The 14,782-nt window shown below is 38.5% G+C and overlaps 1 protein-coding gene across 1 annotated transcript in view; it reads right to left on the bottom strand.

Annotated features, from left to right (window-relative positions):
- LOC124162087 (Golgi apparatus protein 1) overlaps window positions 1–14,782 on the bottom strand; it is a 43,327-nt gene that overhangs the window by 13,362 nt on the left and 15,183 nt on the right. The window contains exons 8-12 of the mRNA XM_046538463.1: window positions 12,773–13,028; window positions 11,889–12,064; window positions 10,466–10,583; window positions 5,508–5,719; window positions 3,387–3,594 (exon numbers count right to left, since the gene is read on the bottom strand). Coding sequence (XP_046394419.1) covers window positions 3,387–3,594; window positions 5,508–5,719; window positions 10,466–10,583; window positions 11,889–12,064; window positions 12,773–13,028 — 970 coding nt within the window. The remainder of the gene's footprint in view (window positions 1–3,386; window positions 3,595–5,507; window positions 5,720–10,465; window positions 10,584–11,888; window positions 12,065–12,772; window positions 13,029–14,782) is intronic.

Here is a 14,782-nt window from a genome sequence, read left to right as displayed (position 1 = left end):
TTTTCTGGAGATAATTCTTTATCAAGAAGTCTTTTAACTTTCCTTTTAAAATTACTGCATGCTGACTCTACTTTCCTTTTAGCGTAGGTTGACCTTCTGTGAGATGATATGCCATGAAATTTTAAAGGTGACTCCTCTATATCTTGCAGCGTTATGTTAAGTAGCTCAGTTGATTTTTCTTGGGATACTGTTGTTTCAAAATTCAAAATACTATCATTGCTGTCACTATCTACTGCTTCAACATCAGAAAGCTCATTTCCAAACCTGGAGTGTTTCTGTACTTCCTCCCTACATGGCTGGCATACTTTCATTCCTGGCACTAATTTCCGAAGAGTTGGGATTTTACATGCCTTTTCTGCAAATTCAAGACTTACATTTCTCAGTGATTTTGATATTTTCTTCTTGTGGCTCAAAAGGATCAAGACAATATATTTGGTAGGTTTCATACTTTTTCAAATAGTATATTCTGTGATGTTCGCAGACATTGGATAGGACTTCCCCAGGTACACCACTTCTGAGAGATAACAGCTGTTTTTCAAGCATACTCATGATCTCAATTTTGTTCAGTTGCACCACTGGTGTGTAGCTTTTTTTGAGGCAATCAGATGCAGTTACTTTTCCAATGCTGCACAGTTCAACAATTTGCTCATTTTGAAGCATAGTGGAGACACTAATCTTTTTTAATGTCGAAGTTCACAATGAGCCGCTTCGCCTAACTCATAGCACACACAATTAATGTACAGGTAAAAATACACTGATCGTACACACAGAATAAACTTGGACACCCATGGAGCATCTTTACACAAGAAGACTTGGCAGAAGACTAAAAGTGGTACCCTGGAATCCATTTTGATTTATCATGCCCTCACTGTGATACATTGTAACACTTTATTCTTCCTAGAGGTTGCACTTAATTCTCTTATTCCTTGGGGAGATGGAATAGCACTGAAAAGTGAGGCTGAATAGGTGGGATTGTATTACCTTCTCAAGTTTGTCATGTAATACAATATGTGAGGCAGGGGAGAAAACTATGTGGCACATAATGTCAGCATTATCTCTCCCAGTGAAATAGAAATTTAATACTCCAGTTGCCATCAAGGAATGTGGATATTGGTGACAACCTGCTGCATATCTATAGGTAATACCATTTGCTCTGCCAGCTCTTCCATCACTGAGGGTTTGGAAGACCATACTTCTTTTGTGAAAGTGAGGCTAAATTTGTACTACTCCAGTTCAGCGGGACTCATTTAATCACTTTTTCACAGATCTTAACAAACTTGTACATTGCATGTGCTTATGATGACCACTGGTTTTTTGGATGAGTGATTTCTAAACACGAGGAAGAACATAATGTGAAAGTGAAATTTATGCACCCATATCGAAAATCCCCATGTGATGGAATTGGTGGTATTGTAAAGCATTTAGTTGCCCGAGAGAGCCTCCAGAGATGTTCGGGAGATGCCTTAAACACATTGAAGTGTATTATTTAAATAATTTTATTTAAATTAGTATTTCCATTTATCCTCTAATGCACAGTAAGAGCCTAATTTATTTTGATACCAATTTTTCCATAAACTAAACACTTGAAAAATGGGTAAATTCCAGGAAAAAAGCATCATTTCACATTTCTGAGCCATTTGGATTTTTTTACCCTCAGCTGCCACAAGCCAAGTATTGCTATTAAAAAAATTGTATGAACAAGAGCCACATTCACTAGACTACATGTTTGGTCTTAGATTTACTGACCAATATTTCAAATATATCCTCATGAAGGTATGGATACACTTATACTTATTATCTTACAGTACGTGTCCAAAATCCCTCTCACAGGGGCAGAAAAAAAAGTAAAACCTGAAATACTCATAGTGGCAGTCAAAACACCACCATTTTTATTTCACAGTATATTGGAGCACATATTAACCTTCAATTTAAAAAAAAATTGGATGAGTTTACTGCTCTGCCTTTTGGTGATAATTCTGAAAATATGAAGTAATGTTTTTGAGCTAAAAAAATCGGTTAATTAACAACTGTTGACATCATTTTGGCCAACATAACAATGCAAGGGGAATAAAAGACATTACTATGGAAGCTATGTACTTGGATAGACAAGGGGTCAAAATTTCATTCAAATATGTTATGTGGTTTCTGAGTTATGAATTTTTACCCTGTGCCCTGCACTCTGGAATTTGACTCCCACTAGCGCCACTTCTGAGCAAACATCTCAGACTTTGACTCCTCATATCTTGCAAACTATGAGAGTGAGAGAAGAAATATTTTACATGGGTCATTAGATAGGTGATAGTAGCTAGTGACAAAAATTTCATCAAAATCCGAGTCGGTGGGCGTCATTTTGAAAATTTCTGGGTGATTTGACGTGGAATGACCCAAGGTGGATTTTGCACTTCCTCGCAATAATTTCACGTCACAGTGCACGCACATTGTTATCTTTATTTCAATAAAAATCTTTCGACACAATGAAAGACATTTCTATTAAATGAAATTGCAATTGCACAATCTACAATGCAATTAATAATATTTAGAACAATATTAGCTTCACTTGCGATGAGTTGCGGGAACAGAACGAGACGACCGCTCAGCGAGAGGAAGGGGTAGGCAGCGGAAGCGCATAAAGCATAGGTGGAGGGAAAGGAGTGCAATCCCTCCATCTCTCAAGCAACGAGACTACGAATGAGAGAGTCAGGTCAGATCTTGCTATTTTGTGACGTCGTTGCCTTCAAAGCAAAGCTGGGTGACCTATGTGATACATACAGTTGGCGTTTCCAGGCCGTATCTTCTTGTTTCACGGTACTAATGCCACACCTGTTTCTTTGAAAATTGTGCATTTTGGACAATGTTGAATATTGGTATAATGTTGTTATAGCTAAATAAAACTTTACTTCAATCAATTTGAGCTTAAAAACCTAAATATGTTAGAAATGCGACGCATTTGGTCTAAGTCTTTTTTGAATCTCGTGCACGTCATCCAATTGCCAAAAACTATTGAGACATCTACGGGTCCAGTAAGTCAATTACTAGCATTTGCTCCCCAGAAACGGAGGAGAAATTCTGTTGCATAACCCCTATGAGAGCTTTTACACAAAATGGTTCACGAGTAGGAAAAGCATTGCAGTGTAACAGTGCATGCGAAGGTAGGATCGGAAATCTTTCCATTCCCTCATATGGAATGCTGCATTCACTGATCATTATTAGGAATATATATGGTTTATAGGAAATTCAATACCCAACACTTATGCTACCGGGAACGCATTCCTAACTTCCCATGTTAAAATGGTCTCGAATAATGCAAATTCAATCATTACAAAGACCCCATGGAACACATCCCTTATGCTAAGCGAGGCATGTGTATAATAGGGAACAGTTCTTGCCTGGCCATCACCATGCTTCTTATCAGCACAATACTGCTTGGCATCATCAAGGCATGCAGCCTTCAGTGCAGGGTCCAAGTCTATGCTCTCGCGTCGCTGGAACAGCTGGGCTCGCAGCTGCTGACGGCATTCCTTGGAGATGCTAGGCCGTTGTCCACTCAATGTCTCGTCACGGACTCTCTCACTCAGGCAAGACACCACGTCCATCCTGGGAAAAATAATGATTCATGAATATTTGCAAAGAAACATTCACAAGACTAAGTAACATGCAGTCACAAGGTTATTTCAGTACTGCCACAAAAAATGCAGCGAAATTCACCTTGATTACCAAAATAAAAAATTCATCTGCAGAAGAAAAGGACCATTATCCTTATGGGCTTCTGCACCGACCACAGTGCTATGCAGACTAGCCACCAATTTCCAAAAACGAACCACTCCTCACTATTAACCCAGGGTTGGAGCATAAGCATTTGTTCTATGGCTTTGCTAACTTAATTCATAATTTCCAACTGTATGCAGTAATCACAAATCCACTATTTTTACTGTAAGAAACTGCTTCATTCAAATCTTAAGGAAGTCTAAGCACTTCGGTACAAGTAACAAGAATTTGATGTAACTTTGGTCGCATATTCTTTGAAAGATGGACTCTCAATAATCCCAAGAAAAACGAATTCCCATGTGACATTTTTGAGATATTTGACAGTAAAATTAGGATAATTTAAAATGGGCTCTTAAGGAGAAATAAAGTTTTTTTCCAGCTAGAGCAGATGTTTTTGACAAGATGTTGTTGAGACGGAATTCATTAGAAGCAAAATTTTGTGACCAATCTAAATATGATCGGGAGAGGGTAAGTCCATGATGAAATAAGAAAGATGTTTGCAAAAGACTGCCTGAAACTGGCAAGATGGCCACCAGGATATACAGACTTTGCCTAAATTATGCAAATCCATATAATGAGTGTCCCACTTTTACATTCATCATTCTGGTTCCAACATATCTTTTGTAGATAAATAAATTCATTTATTTAATATTTACCACTTAGATTGTGAGTATTTAGTCAAGGTGTGTTGTCTAAAGTTCAGTATGCAAAGGTTAGAAGCAGTGTTGGCATTAGTCAAGTTGACTACCATAAATACCTTTAAAAAAATCATATTTCACATTTGCATTGTGCTGAGGTGCAAAATGGCGCTTGCATTTCATTCCTTATCATATTTTTTTTTAATTTTTTTTGGCAACTCTTCTGCATGAATTATAGGTAGCTTGAGTACATCATTTGACTTCATCCAATGTCGCTCATACTACCTTAAGTGTGAAATGTGTATAATAATACAAGAATGTGATGTGTGTGTGAAAAAAAACAGAGAAATTCTGTTCTTTAAATCATAACCAATAGCACAAATGAAGAACAGTATAGAAAAATCAATGTAGGTACAGGCTTAAATAGATTTTTGGTGCATTTCAAGTGCCAATATCACAGAATTTATAAAAATATTGTAAGTTTTACTCAACTATTTCATCATTCTTAAGTAATTTAACATCATTTTGTTAGATATACACATTTTGCGTAGCTATACATCATTCTGCATTAGAGCATAAGGCAAATTTTACCCCATCGTTAAAAGCTAACTTTATTGCTCTGGTAATTGAAAAAGGGGTACAAAATAACATCCGGGGCAAAAATTGCAACGGTAAAATTCTCACTAACACCATTGATAGTAAAAATTCTTGGGACAACAAATGTTACAGATGTTAATGTTTCTGAGTGACTTTATCCACATAATGTCCATTACAGTTTTTTCATCTCAATGCAGTTCAAACCATATTTCATGAAGCATTTATGGACTTTTTCAATCAATTACTATTACTAAGCTTCTGCCAAAGAAAAGGCAAAATACTGAAATTAGCACACCTGATCTAAGGTTACAATTGGATCCATTCAGTTAATCTTCCTCAATTACATATCATTTAGGGTCACTACTCTAAAAATTAAGTTTCCCCTTAACGACTGTTTAAAGACAATTTTTAAATGCTGTCAGCCATAAGGGCTTATCTATTGGTAATTGAATGAAAATATGTCTATATCATAAAGGCTTATCTTAAGGCTTTATCTATTGTACCTACTTTGTTTTTGAGCGGGGACAGTAGCGAACTACGTGTGGACGACAAGCCTCCTTGAACTTGTAGGAGAAGTGGTAATTCTTGAGGGATATGAGCTGGAAATGCTCAACGGCCGCTCTGCACCGGATCCCATAAGCTCTCACTTCAGGGTCATTCTTGTGAGCAACGAGACACTCCATCACACCACCCTGGTCGTAGCCACCCACATAATCATCCTGCAACAATAGTATGTAATTAAAGTAACTTCTTTAGATGAATAGTGTGCCAATCACATTAAATGCAAGTACATAATAATGCCACTATATTATTTTGTAACTTGGGTAAAAATATATGTAGTTTAAACCGCATAATTTATTTCCTCTCACTTATTTGCAGACTTATTAGTGAATGAATAAGGTTTATTTAGGAGTATTAAAATAATACATAGGGTCAGAAGACTTACGCGACAGGAAATGTCTCATGGTATCTTGGAACATTCAAAACTTGCTTATCCACAGAACAAAACAAAGAATTCATTTCAAATAGGGATGGTCGGATTGGATACTTAGTATCCAAATATTCGTGGATATTGCCCTTCACCAGGCACATTAGATCCAAATTTGCTGAGACATCGGATCTGGATCGGAAATTTTAAATTAATGCTTCAGTGAATGCAGTGTCCCATAAGGGGGAGTGGAGTGGAAAGAGTTCTGATCCTCTCTTTGCATGCGCCTTTGCGCTGCGATGCTTGTCTTACCCTTTGTTTACAACTAGGGATGAGTCGATTCCAAATGTCGATTCTCGATTCCACCGATTCTCGGGCACGGAATCGGAATCGAGAATCGATCGCCTTAAGTCGATTCCGATTCCATCGATTCCAGGAAGATAAATGTTTTGAGCATAGACTATAAGGTTGGGGCATAAAGGCTGCCACACACCTAAGCGGCCGCGGTGTCAGCCTTGCCCGCGCGGAGGATACGCCCGGCACGCGGGTGCTGCGACGAAAATACCTAAGAGGCTTCGGAAATATGAAAATGTCGGGAAGAGCGACAAACCGACGAACCCTGAAATGGCGCGTGTTCATGAGCAACTCTCAGAGAAAGAAAAATTGGAAACCACGGGATCGGGAAGCAATGCATGCGTTTACCGCTGGTCACGGCAAATCAAATTATTGCGATTATGAACCATCATCGGAGAATTCATCTGAACCACCAATTTTAAAGTATAATAGATCGAAACATATTTTTTTATTTTCGAATGACATTTGAAGTTTGATCATAATAAAAACGTGCAGAGAGCGAGTTTTCCTGTGAAAAAAGTTTCTTATAAATACGCGCTGAGAGCGGGTTTTTTATAAATGTAACTTTTTTAGACTAACACTCGTATGTGTCAATAATAAAAAAATTAGACCCATTCGCGTTTGTATAGCCCAGTTTCATCAATGCAACCCTTAAGAAAGTTGATACTTGCTTCGCATAAGCCGCTGCGGCCTCCGGGCGGACTCGACAGGTTGCGTTCGGCCGCCACCGCGCACCTGCCAGGCTGCTCTGGTATGTATGGGCGCAATAAACGCTACATTATTGTTTAGCCACCGCAGCTACTGTTATTTTTAGAGATGGTCGGATATGATACCTCGGACCCAAATATCTGCGGATATTGCCCTTCATCGGAAGACATCGGATCTGGATCCGAAATTCTAAATAATAGCTTCAGTGAATGCAACGTCCCATCGGGGTGGAAAGAGTTCCGATTCTCTCTTCGAATGCGTCGTCGCATGCGATTCTTGTCCCACTCATTAACCGTTTTGTTTGAAAGCTCTCGCAGAGGTTACGAGTAGAATTTCAGCCGTGGCCAGAATTTTCAGCCAGAAAACAAAAAAAGCAAAATACGACTGGCACACAGTGTGACTCTTTCCAAGGGATTGAACAATCATCGGAGGAATCTCAGAGCCGTAGGATAATAACCACGTCAAAATTAACTACGTCGCAGATCTCAGAAAACCACCCTCAGCAGTCCACCAGCCCGTGCCTCTGTTGTTTTTTTCGTATCCGAAATCACACGGACCATAAATCATTGTCTTCTAAGGAAAATATCAAATCACACTAAAAAAATTTAAGCGTGTTTCATCCCTACCTCGTCTCACCAACTGACCTTTTTTGGCCTACCTGCTTCAATTCTGCGTTTCTATACGACAAATGCTAGGAAAGTGACTTTCTGGGCCCGAAGATATCTGGATAGTTTCAACAATTAGATGACATGCACGAGATTTAAAAAAGAATCAGACCAAACGAGACGCATTCCTGACGATATTTCTGTTTACTTTTCAGCTCTAATTGAGTGCCACTCAGTTTTCTATCTACAATTAGACTTTACTGATATGCAACATTGTCCAAACAGCACAATTTTCAAAGAAACAATCGCAGAATTAATCCCTCAAACAATTAGAGACGGATTGGAAACGCCAACTACATATGTATATCACGTAGCACGCCCGGCTTTGCTTTGAAGGCAACGACGTCACTGAAGCAAGATCTGACTTCTTCGTCCTTGAATACCTCAGTCGTAGCCTTGTTTGTGAAATACGGAGGGAGTGCGCTCCATTCTCTCTTTAGGCGCTCCTTCCCAGTGGCGTAGCCAGGGGAATGGTCCGTACCCCCCCCCTCGAAATATAAAAACACAATTATTGTCCTTCGAAAAAGAAAACAAAATATTAAAAAATCAGGAATTTACAAAATTTTTCTTTAACAAATTAAGTTTTTCGATTATAAAAAGTGTTAAAATTAGTTTAAAACCTGTTATTTAGTGACTGGTTTTTAAAAAAATTTTCCCCCCTGGTTTTGGATCCCGCCCGAACGAAATTTCTGGCTATGCCATTGCCACTTCCCCTCCACCTCTCCTTTACGAGCTTCTGCTGCCCGCTCCTTCCTCATGCTGAGCGGTTGAGCACCTCGTTGTACGTGACGATAATGCCGTTTTAAATACTGTTAATTGTGTTGTTAATTGCGTAGTTACAATTCAATTTAATGATACACCGATAAAAATGTCTTTCATTTGTTATAAACATTTCCATTCAGATAAGGAGAACCAATGAATGCCGTGTGCATGCACTGTGGCGTAAATTATCGCGAGGATGTGCTAAATCCACTTCACCATACTGAAGCATTTTCGGGTGAAACACAAGTCCGTATGCGTTTAGAAAGTAAAATTCGGGGGAAACGTGCGTGAGGAAAATTTGAATTCAGTTGATGGCAGGGGGGTAGCCAGGAATTTTGTTAAGGGGGGGTCCAAAACCAGGGGGGGGAATTTTTAAACAACAGGGTACAAAGGAGAGGGTTTCAAACTAATTTCAACACCCTTCAAAATAGAAAAAACTTCATTTTTCAAAGATTCATTTTTTTTCAGTTTTGTAATTTCATGATTTTTAAATATTTTGTTTCCTTTTATGAAAGAAAGTAATTGTGCTTTTATATTTTGGGGGGCCCTCTCGCTATGCCACTGGTCAGTGGTTCATCCTAAGATTTTTCATATTTTCATTTCGAAATCCAAGCGTAACAGTTTAGGCCCTGAATATGTAAAGTAGTTTTTAAAAAACAACTTGAAAGCCCAGAAAATTATTTTTTATTCATAAAAAATATTAAAATGTGTATGAAAATCTATAAAAAATTCCACTGATTGTATGTACCCACAATAAACTTGAATAATGACTTTGTTTAATGGCAGGAATTTGTAAATGCATTTGGATTCGAAAATATCCAATTCGAAAGATCTGGCTCCAAAAATCCTGGATCCGTCCATCCCTAGTTATTTTATTCCTTTCAATTCTTAAATTTTAATGACAGCAATTCTACAGATAAATCAAAATCCCACTTGTTAGAAGGAATAAGAATCGATGGAATCGGAATCGAGAATCGGGAATCGATTTGAAGGAATCGGAATTGGAATCGGAATCAAAAAAAAGTGGAATCGAGTCATCCCTATTTAAAACCTCTCATAGGGACTATGCAATAGAATTTAAGCCATGGAAAATTTTATTGTAAAATACAACTTGCACATTGTGACTTTTCCCAATAGATTGAAAAATCATTGGGGGAATCTCAGCACTGTGAGATAATAACCACGTTAAAAGTAACTAGTACATCACAATTTCAAAAAAGCAGCCTCGGCACTCCATCAGCTGGTGCCTCTGATGTTTTCTTATCCTTTCCGAAACCACTCAGACTGTAAATCATAAAATTAATGGGAAAATATCAAGTTACACAAAAACAATGGAAATATGTTTCATTCCTACCCCACCTAACCCACTGACCTTTTTCGTGCTACCTGCTTCAATTCTCTATTTCTGGAGGACAAGTGTTAGGTGAGTGATTTACTGGGCCCGAAGATGTTTCCATAGTTTTCTGCAATTTATGCCAATCCTAGCACAGAAAAATTTCCTATTGTAGGTGCCGGCAGGAAAAGAATAAGCTCTAATTGATTGCCCAAAAGATTTTTAGGCACAACTAGACTATACTAATATTCATCATTGTCCAAAGAGCACATTTTTTCAATATTTAAGCGTAGCATTAGCCTTCTCAAACAAGAGGAGACTAACCGGGAACGTGAACTACATATATCACATCGCTTGCCTGCCTTCGCATTGAAGGTCCCATGCATATGAAGAAATAGCTTGGCTCCCAGCGATTTGAGGATAATGAAGAGCTCAAAGATACAGTCATGGGATGGCTTAAGGCACAGTCGGGAGATTTTTTTGCAGAAGGTATTTCAAAGTTAGATTACGGATATGATTAGTGCCTAAATGTTCGTGGAAATTATGTTGAAAAGTAAAGGAAATTTGTAGTTTTTATTATGTATTTAACAATTTTTTTTGAATCTATTGTTATGTTTTATTTATAAAAAACGGAGGCAACTTTCCGAACAGCCCTCATAGTTAACAGACAATAAAAAATTCGGATGAGGCCAGGGAAGAATGAGCACAAACTAACCTTGCAGAATTTATTTATAAACTCTTTGCACTCAGAGTGAATGATCGGGTTGATCTCAACATGAGCTGCTTCCAACTCAGTGTAGTTAGCCACAGCTGCTTTACAAACTGCACTTAATCTGTAAGGAAGAGGACCAAATAATTATACATAATAACAATACTAGAACATTTGTTTCTTAGATATCAAAAATAAAAAAAATATGAATACATAAGTGATTAATGCAGTAAGAGTAACAAATATCCTGTGTCTTATCTATTGTTAACAAAAATAATGATGTTTCTTTTCACTCACTTTCCGTTCATGCACTACATGTATACAGTGAAACCTCGATATAACGACACCCCACGGTGCACTAATAAACACTCGCTATAACGAATTGTCGCTTTACCGGAGGTGGAGCAAATAATAGCCAATATACCTGTTGCGAACAGATATACAGGAACAGGAGTGGTGCGGCGACAGATAAATATCTTTTCGATAAACGTAAGCATAAATCCAGACAAAAGGCGATGTTTTTTTGCATCACTAAATTCCCTTACTCAAATAACGACTAACTATTCAAACAATTTATAAGCGCCGCACTGAATAAAAATCATGCAAAGCATTGTTTCGTCAATCATTATATTTATCGAACGACAGTTTACCACATAAATTTGATACTGAGCACTCCATTAACTTCATTTCTAACAGATCGCTAGCAATTACAGAGGTTAAGGAGTATTGATGAAAGTCTTCCGGCGGTGAAACCCTCGCTATGGAGAGAGCCAACACCGAAAGGGTCTCGTAAAAACGAATTTTTTAACACGCTCATTATAGGGTCAATTGACGGTGCATCGGCTATATCTCGTAATAGCGGGAGTGTCGCTATAGCCCGTACTCGCTTTAACGAGGTTCCACTGTACTTTATTCTAAAAGGAAAAGGAAGATCTACAATGTACAAATCTAAACTGTGGAAAGTTGACACTGCGATGCCAATAATTTCCTGACTCCATGAATGATACATTTGCCCTTTTTTGATAAGAATATGATTTTCACTGCTGCTAAATTTTTTGCCAAAATTTCTTTTTGTCGTTTTTATTATTAGTTATTAGCAACATGGATTTTGTATCTTTTAAACAAATATAAATGACTACATTGCCTTACAATGTTGCTGAATGAAAGACCTTTGGATGCAATAAATATTAACCAAGATGAGCATAGAAATCAAAAAAAAAAAAAAAAATTACTTTTTTACCACTGTAAATTAAGAAATATCAGTGCTAAATAAGGAACCAGAATATTGAAACACACCTTCAAAAACTGAGCCAAAAAAGTGGAAAGGCCCTTCTGTGTCATTAGTACTATCAATTCAGCTGACACAAATCATAACTAGCCACTAAAATTTAAAAGAAATGTCTTCCTTTCGGAGCTCTTCTCTACATACCTCTCAAGGTTGTCCTGTAGACAGACCATCTCCTCGCCACGCCCGGTTTTCTTCTGACAGAAGTCAGCCAGCTCATCCAAGCAGTTGTCTTCCACTTCGGGCTGCAAGTCAACACTTGAGGCACGTAGTTTCATGACCTGCCGCAGCTGCTGAACACATGCTTCGCTGGGTGAAGCCTGGTGAGGAATCAAGGAGGGCACAGAGGATTAAATTGAGAATAGTGATGGGTTAGTTTGTTTCTTGGTTCCACCTGTTCTTGAGGTTGGAACTGGAACCAAAACAGATGCCAATAAGAAAATATTCCCCAAAAAAATGTAGGAAAAACTTGTTTGAACCCTGCTCATTCCTTGAAAAAGAAAACAAAAGTTTTTTCTGAATCCCCTTACCTTCATGCCACCTCCCAGCCCTCTCTGAGTAAACAAATCAAGGTTACGACCATCCTCGTATCGCATGATTTTTTTCTCCCCATCTGAGGGATTGAATCAGCAATAGCTCTGCTTATAATTGCTCTTCATGATATCTTTGATACCAATTAAATCGAAACTTGAAGCTTGTATGAGGTGAAAGGGCTCCATATTAGCGATGAAAGAAACTTTTTTTATTTCCACAATTTATTTAAAAAATTGAAGCTGTTTCGGCTAATTTATTTAAAAGATTTATGCACTTAAAACTGGAAGTAATTTTTTAAAATAAATGTGGAAGTAACGAAGTGTCTATATCTATGTACTTGATAATTGCATAACAGCCGATACCATCAGTGATATTTTAAATTGTGACAGTAACAATGAAATCTTTCATTGCTAATCTCTTATACCCCTTCCCCTTTGCTTCATGCCTGACAGGAAAAAATGCTTTTCAGGAGTGCAAACAGGGGCATGCCCTACCTGAGGGTCCCGCAAGGGATGGTAGGCATGGCGGTAGAGACATGGAAGTACCATGGCAGTGCCATCAACCGCACCACCAGCACTGTTAGACCGCGTGGTTGAGCAGAGTCGATCTGCATCCTTGTGGCAGTGACGGTAGAGGCCAGGATCCAGGTCAAACTCACGTGACACAAAGTACTGGATCTGCAACAGGGCCTTCCTGCAGAGGTCAGGTAGTTTGTCCTCTCCCAAGAGCTCCATTAGACAAGTCATCACTCTGCAAAGGCCAATGATACTCCATTTAAGGTCTTTTCAAAATTATAATGGGTTTCAAATACAGTGAAACCTGGATAATTCGAAATGTTCTTTAATTTGAATATTTCTCTTGGTCCCAGGCATTTTGTATTCAAACAACGCTAAAAAATCGTGGATAGTTCGAATTTTATTTCGGATAATTTGAATTTGTGGTGTGTCAAATTAAGGTATAAATTATAATCTGCGGCTCAAAATAATTGTGAATCCTTCGGTAAATATGCTTTCCTTACATTAAGTTCTATCAAATATCACCATCAAGCATTAAGTTGATAAGATATCATAGGATAATACACTGTCACATCCATGGCCCTTATATACTGGTTACTAATCTCCGGCTCGGGAGTGTTGCCTGAGATTCCGCTTTCATCCCTCAAACCCCTCACACGCCTCCCCTCAAACACAACTATGGGCACAGTGCGCTGTCACTAGGGGAAATATGGAACTAACTGCACTGTCGGCGGCGGTATATGCTTTCGACAGCACAGTTAGTTCCATATTTCCCCTAGTGACAGCGCACTGTGCCCATAGTTGTGTTTGAGGGGAGGCGAGTGAGGGGTTTGAGGGGTGAAAGCAGAATCTCAGGCAACACTCCCGAGCTGGAATATGTCGGGAGATTAGCAACCAGTATATAAGGACCATGGTCACATCATAGCATAACACATACAAAACTTTAAAACTACAGTAGGTTAACAAACCAGACGTTGCAACCAAAATACACTACGCAGTTGACTGAGAGACCGATAACACTGGAATGCGGGAAAGGGTGAGTCATCGGACTCTACGCTGGCACTCATTTTGTCTAACACAAACCTTTTGACAATAGCATTAGTTCAGACAAAACGACTTTTCGCCAGCTGCCCAGCATGACTGGGTGAAATTCAGGCCGCTTTCAGATTAGACGACTCGCTACGCCACGCCATGTACTGTGCCATGAATGGTGGCCAACATTGAGTTACCTCGTCTGAAAGCGGCTGTGTTTAAGTGTACAAAATTGTTAAGTTAGGCCCACACTTAAGGTTTTCCTGCAATAAGTTATCCAATACCGCTGTCTCCTGCGTCGCGGTGAGTCACTGGAATTCCTGCTCGGCTTTGACGCGTGCCAGGCGCGTGAGCTTATATTTCTGCTCTTTCGCGGCTGCATTAAATTTCTTTCAGCACTTTATTGATTCAGAATATCTAATTCTTCAGGAGAGAAAGCGCATCATTATAGATATTTTGGATAATTTTTATAAATGTGAATCGAAGAGTGAGGCCGTGATAAATTTAATGGCAAATTCTGATGGAGACATCACTACAGTACGTGAAATCACGCAAATGCACGAGACAAAACAAGTCAATTGACCTTGGAATCGTAATGAGAGATATCAAATGAACTTCAGCAGCATTAAACAATGAACACTTAGGCTTTAATAGATTATGATTCATTAGATGTGATTTTTTTGCCAATTCACTTGAAATTTGCAAAAAAAGGCAAAATTTTGTTTTTATTTACCGATTTTGTGTTATTTCGTGATATCAGGTCTCACAAATTTCACAGATCTCTAACCATAATTTCAACAATCCAGGACACAAAATAATGGATGAGATAGCAAATTCCACCTTAACAGTGAGAAAACAAAATGGGAACAGTCTAGATACATTCCACTGTCCCAATTGCTGGCCCAGTTGAAAATGATGGCATAGATAGTTGTACCTGAACCCACTGATGACTAGAGC

This window comes from Ischnura elegans, chromosome 7 (assembly GCF_921293095.1).
Source record: "Ischnura elegans chromosome 7, ioIscEleg1.1, whole genome shotgun sequence".
Lineage (NCBI taxonomy): Eukaryota > Metazoa > Arthropoda > Insecta > Odonata > Coenagrionidae > Ischnura > Ischnura elegans.
The sequence above is the reverse complement of the archived record's forward strand: the minus strand, read 5'-3'. Positions and strand labels throughout refer to the sequence as shown.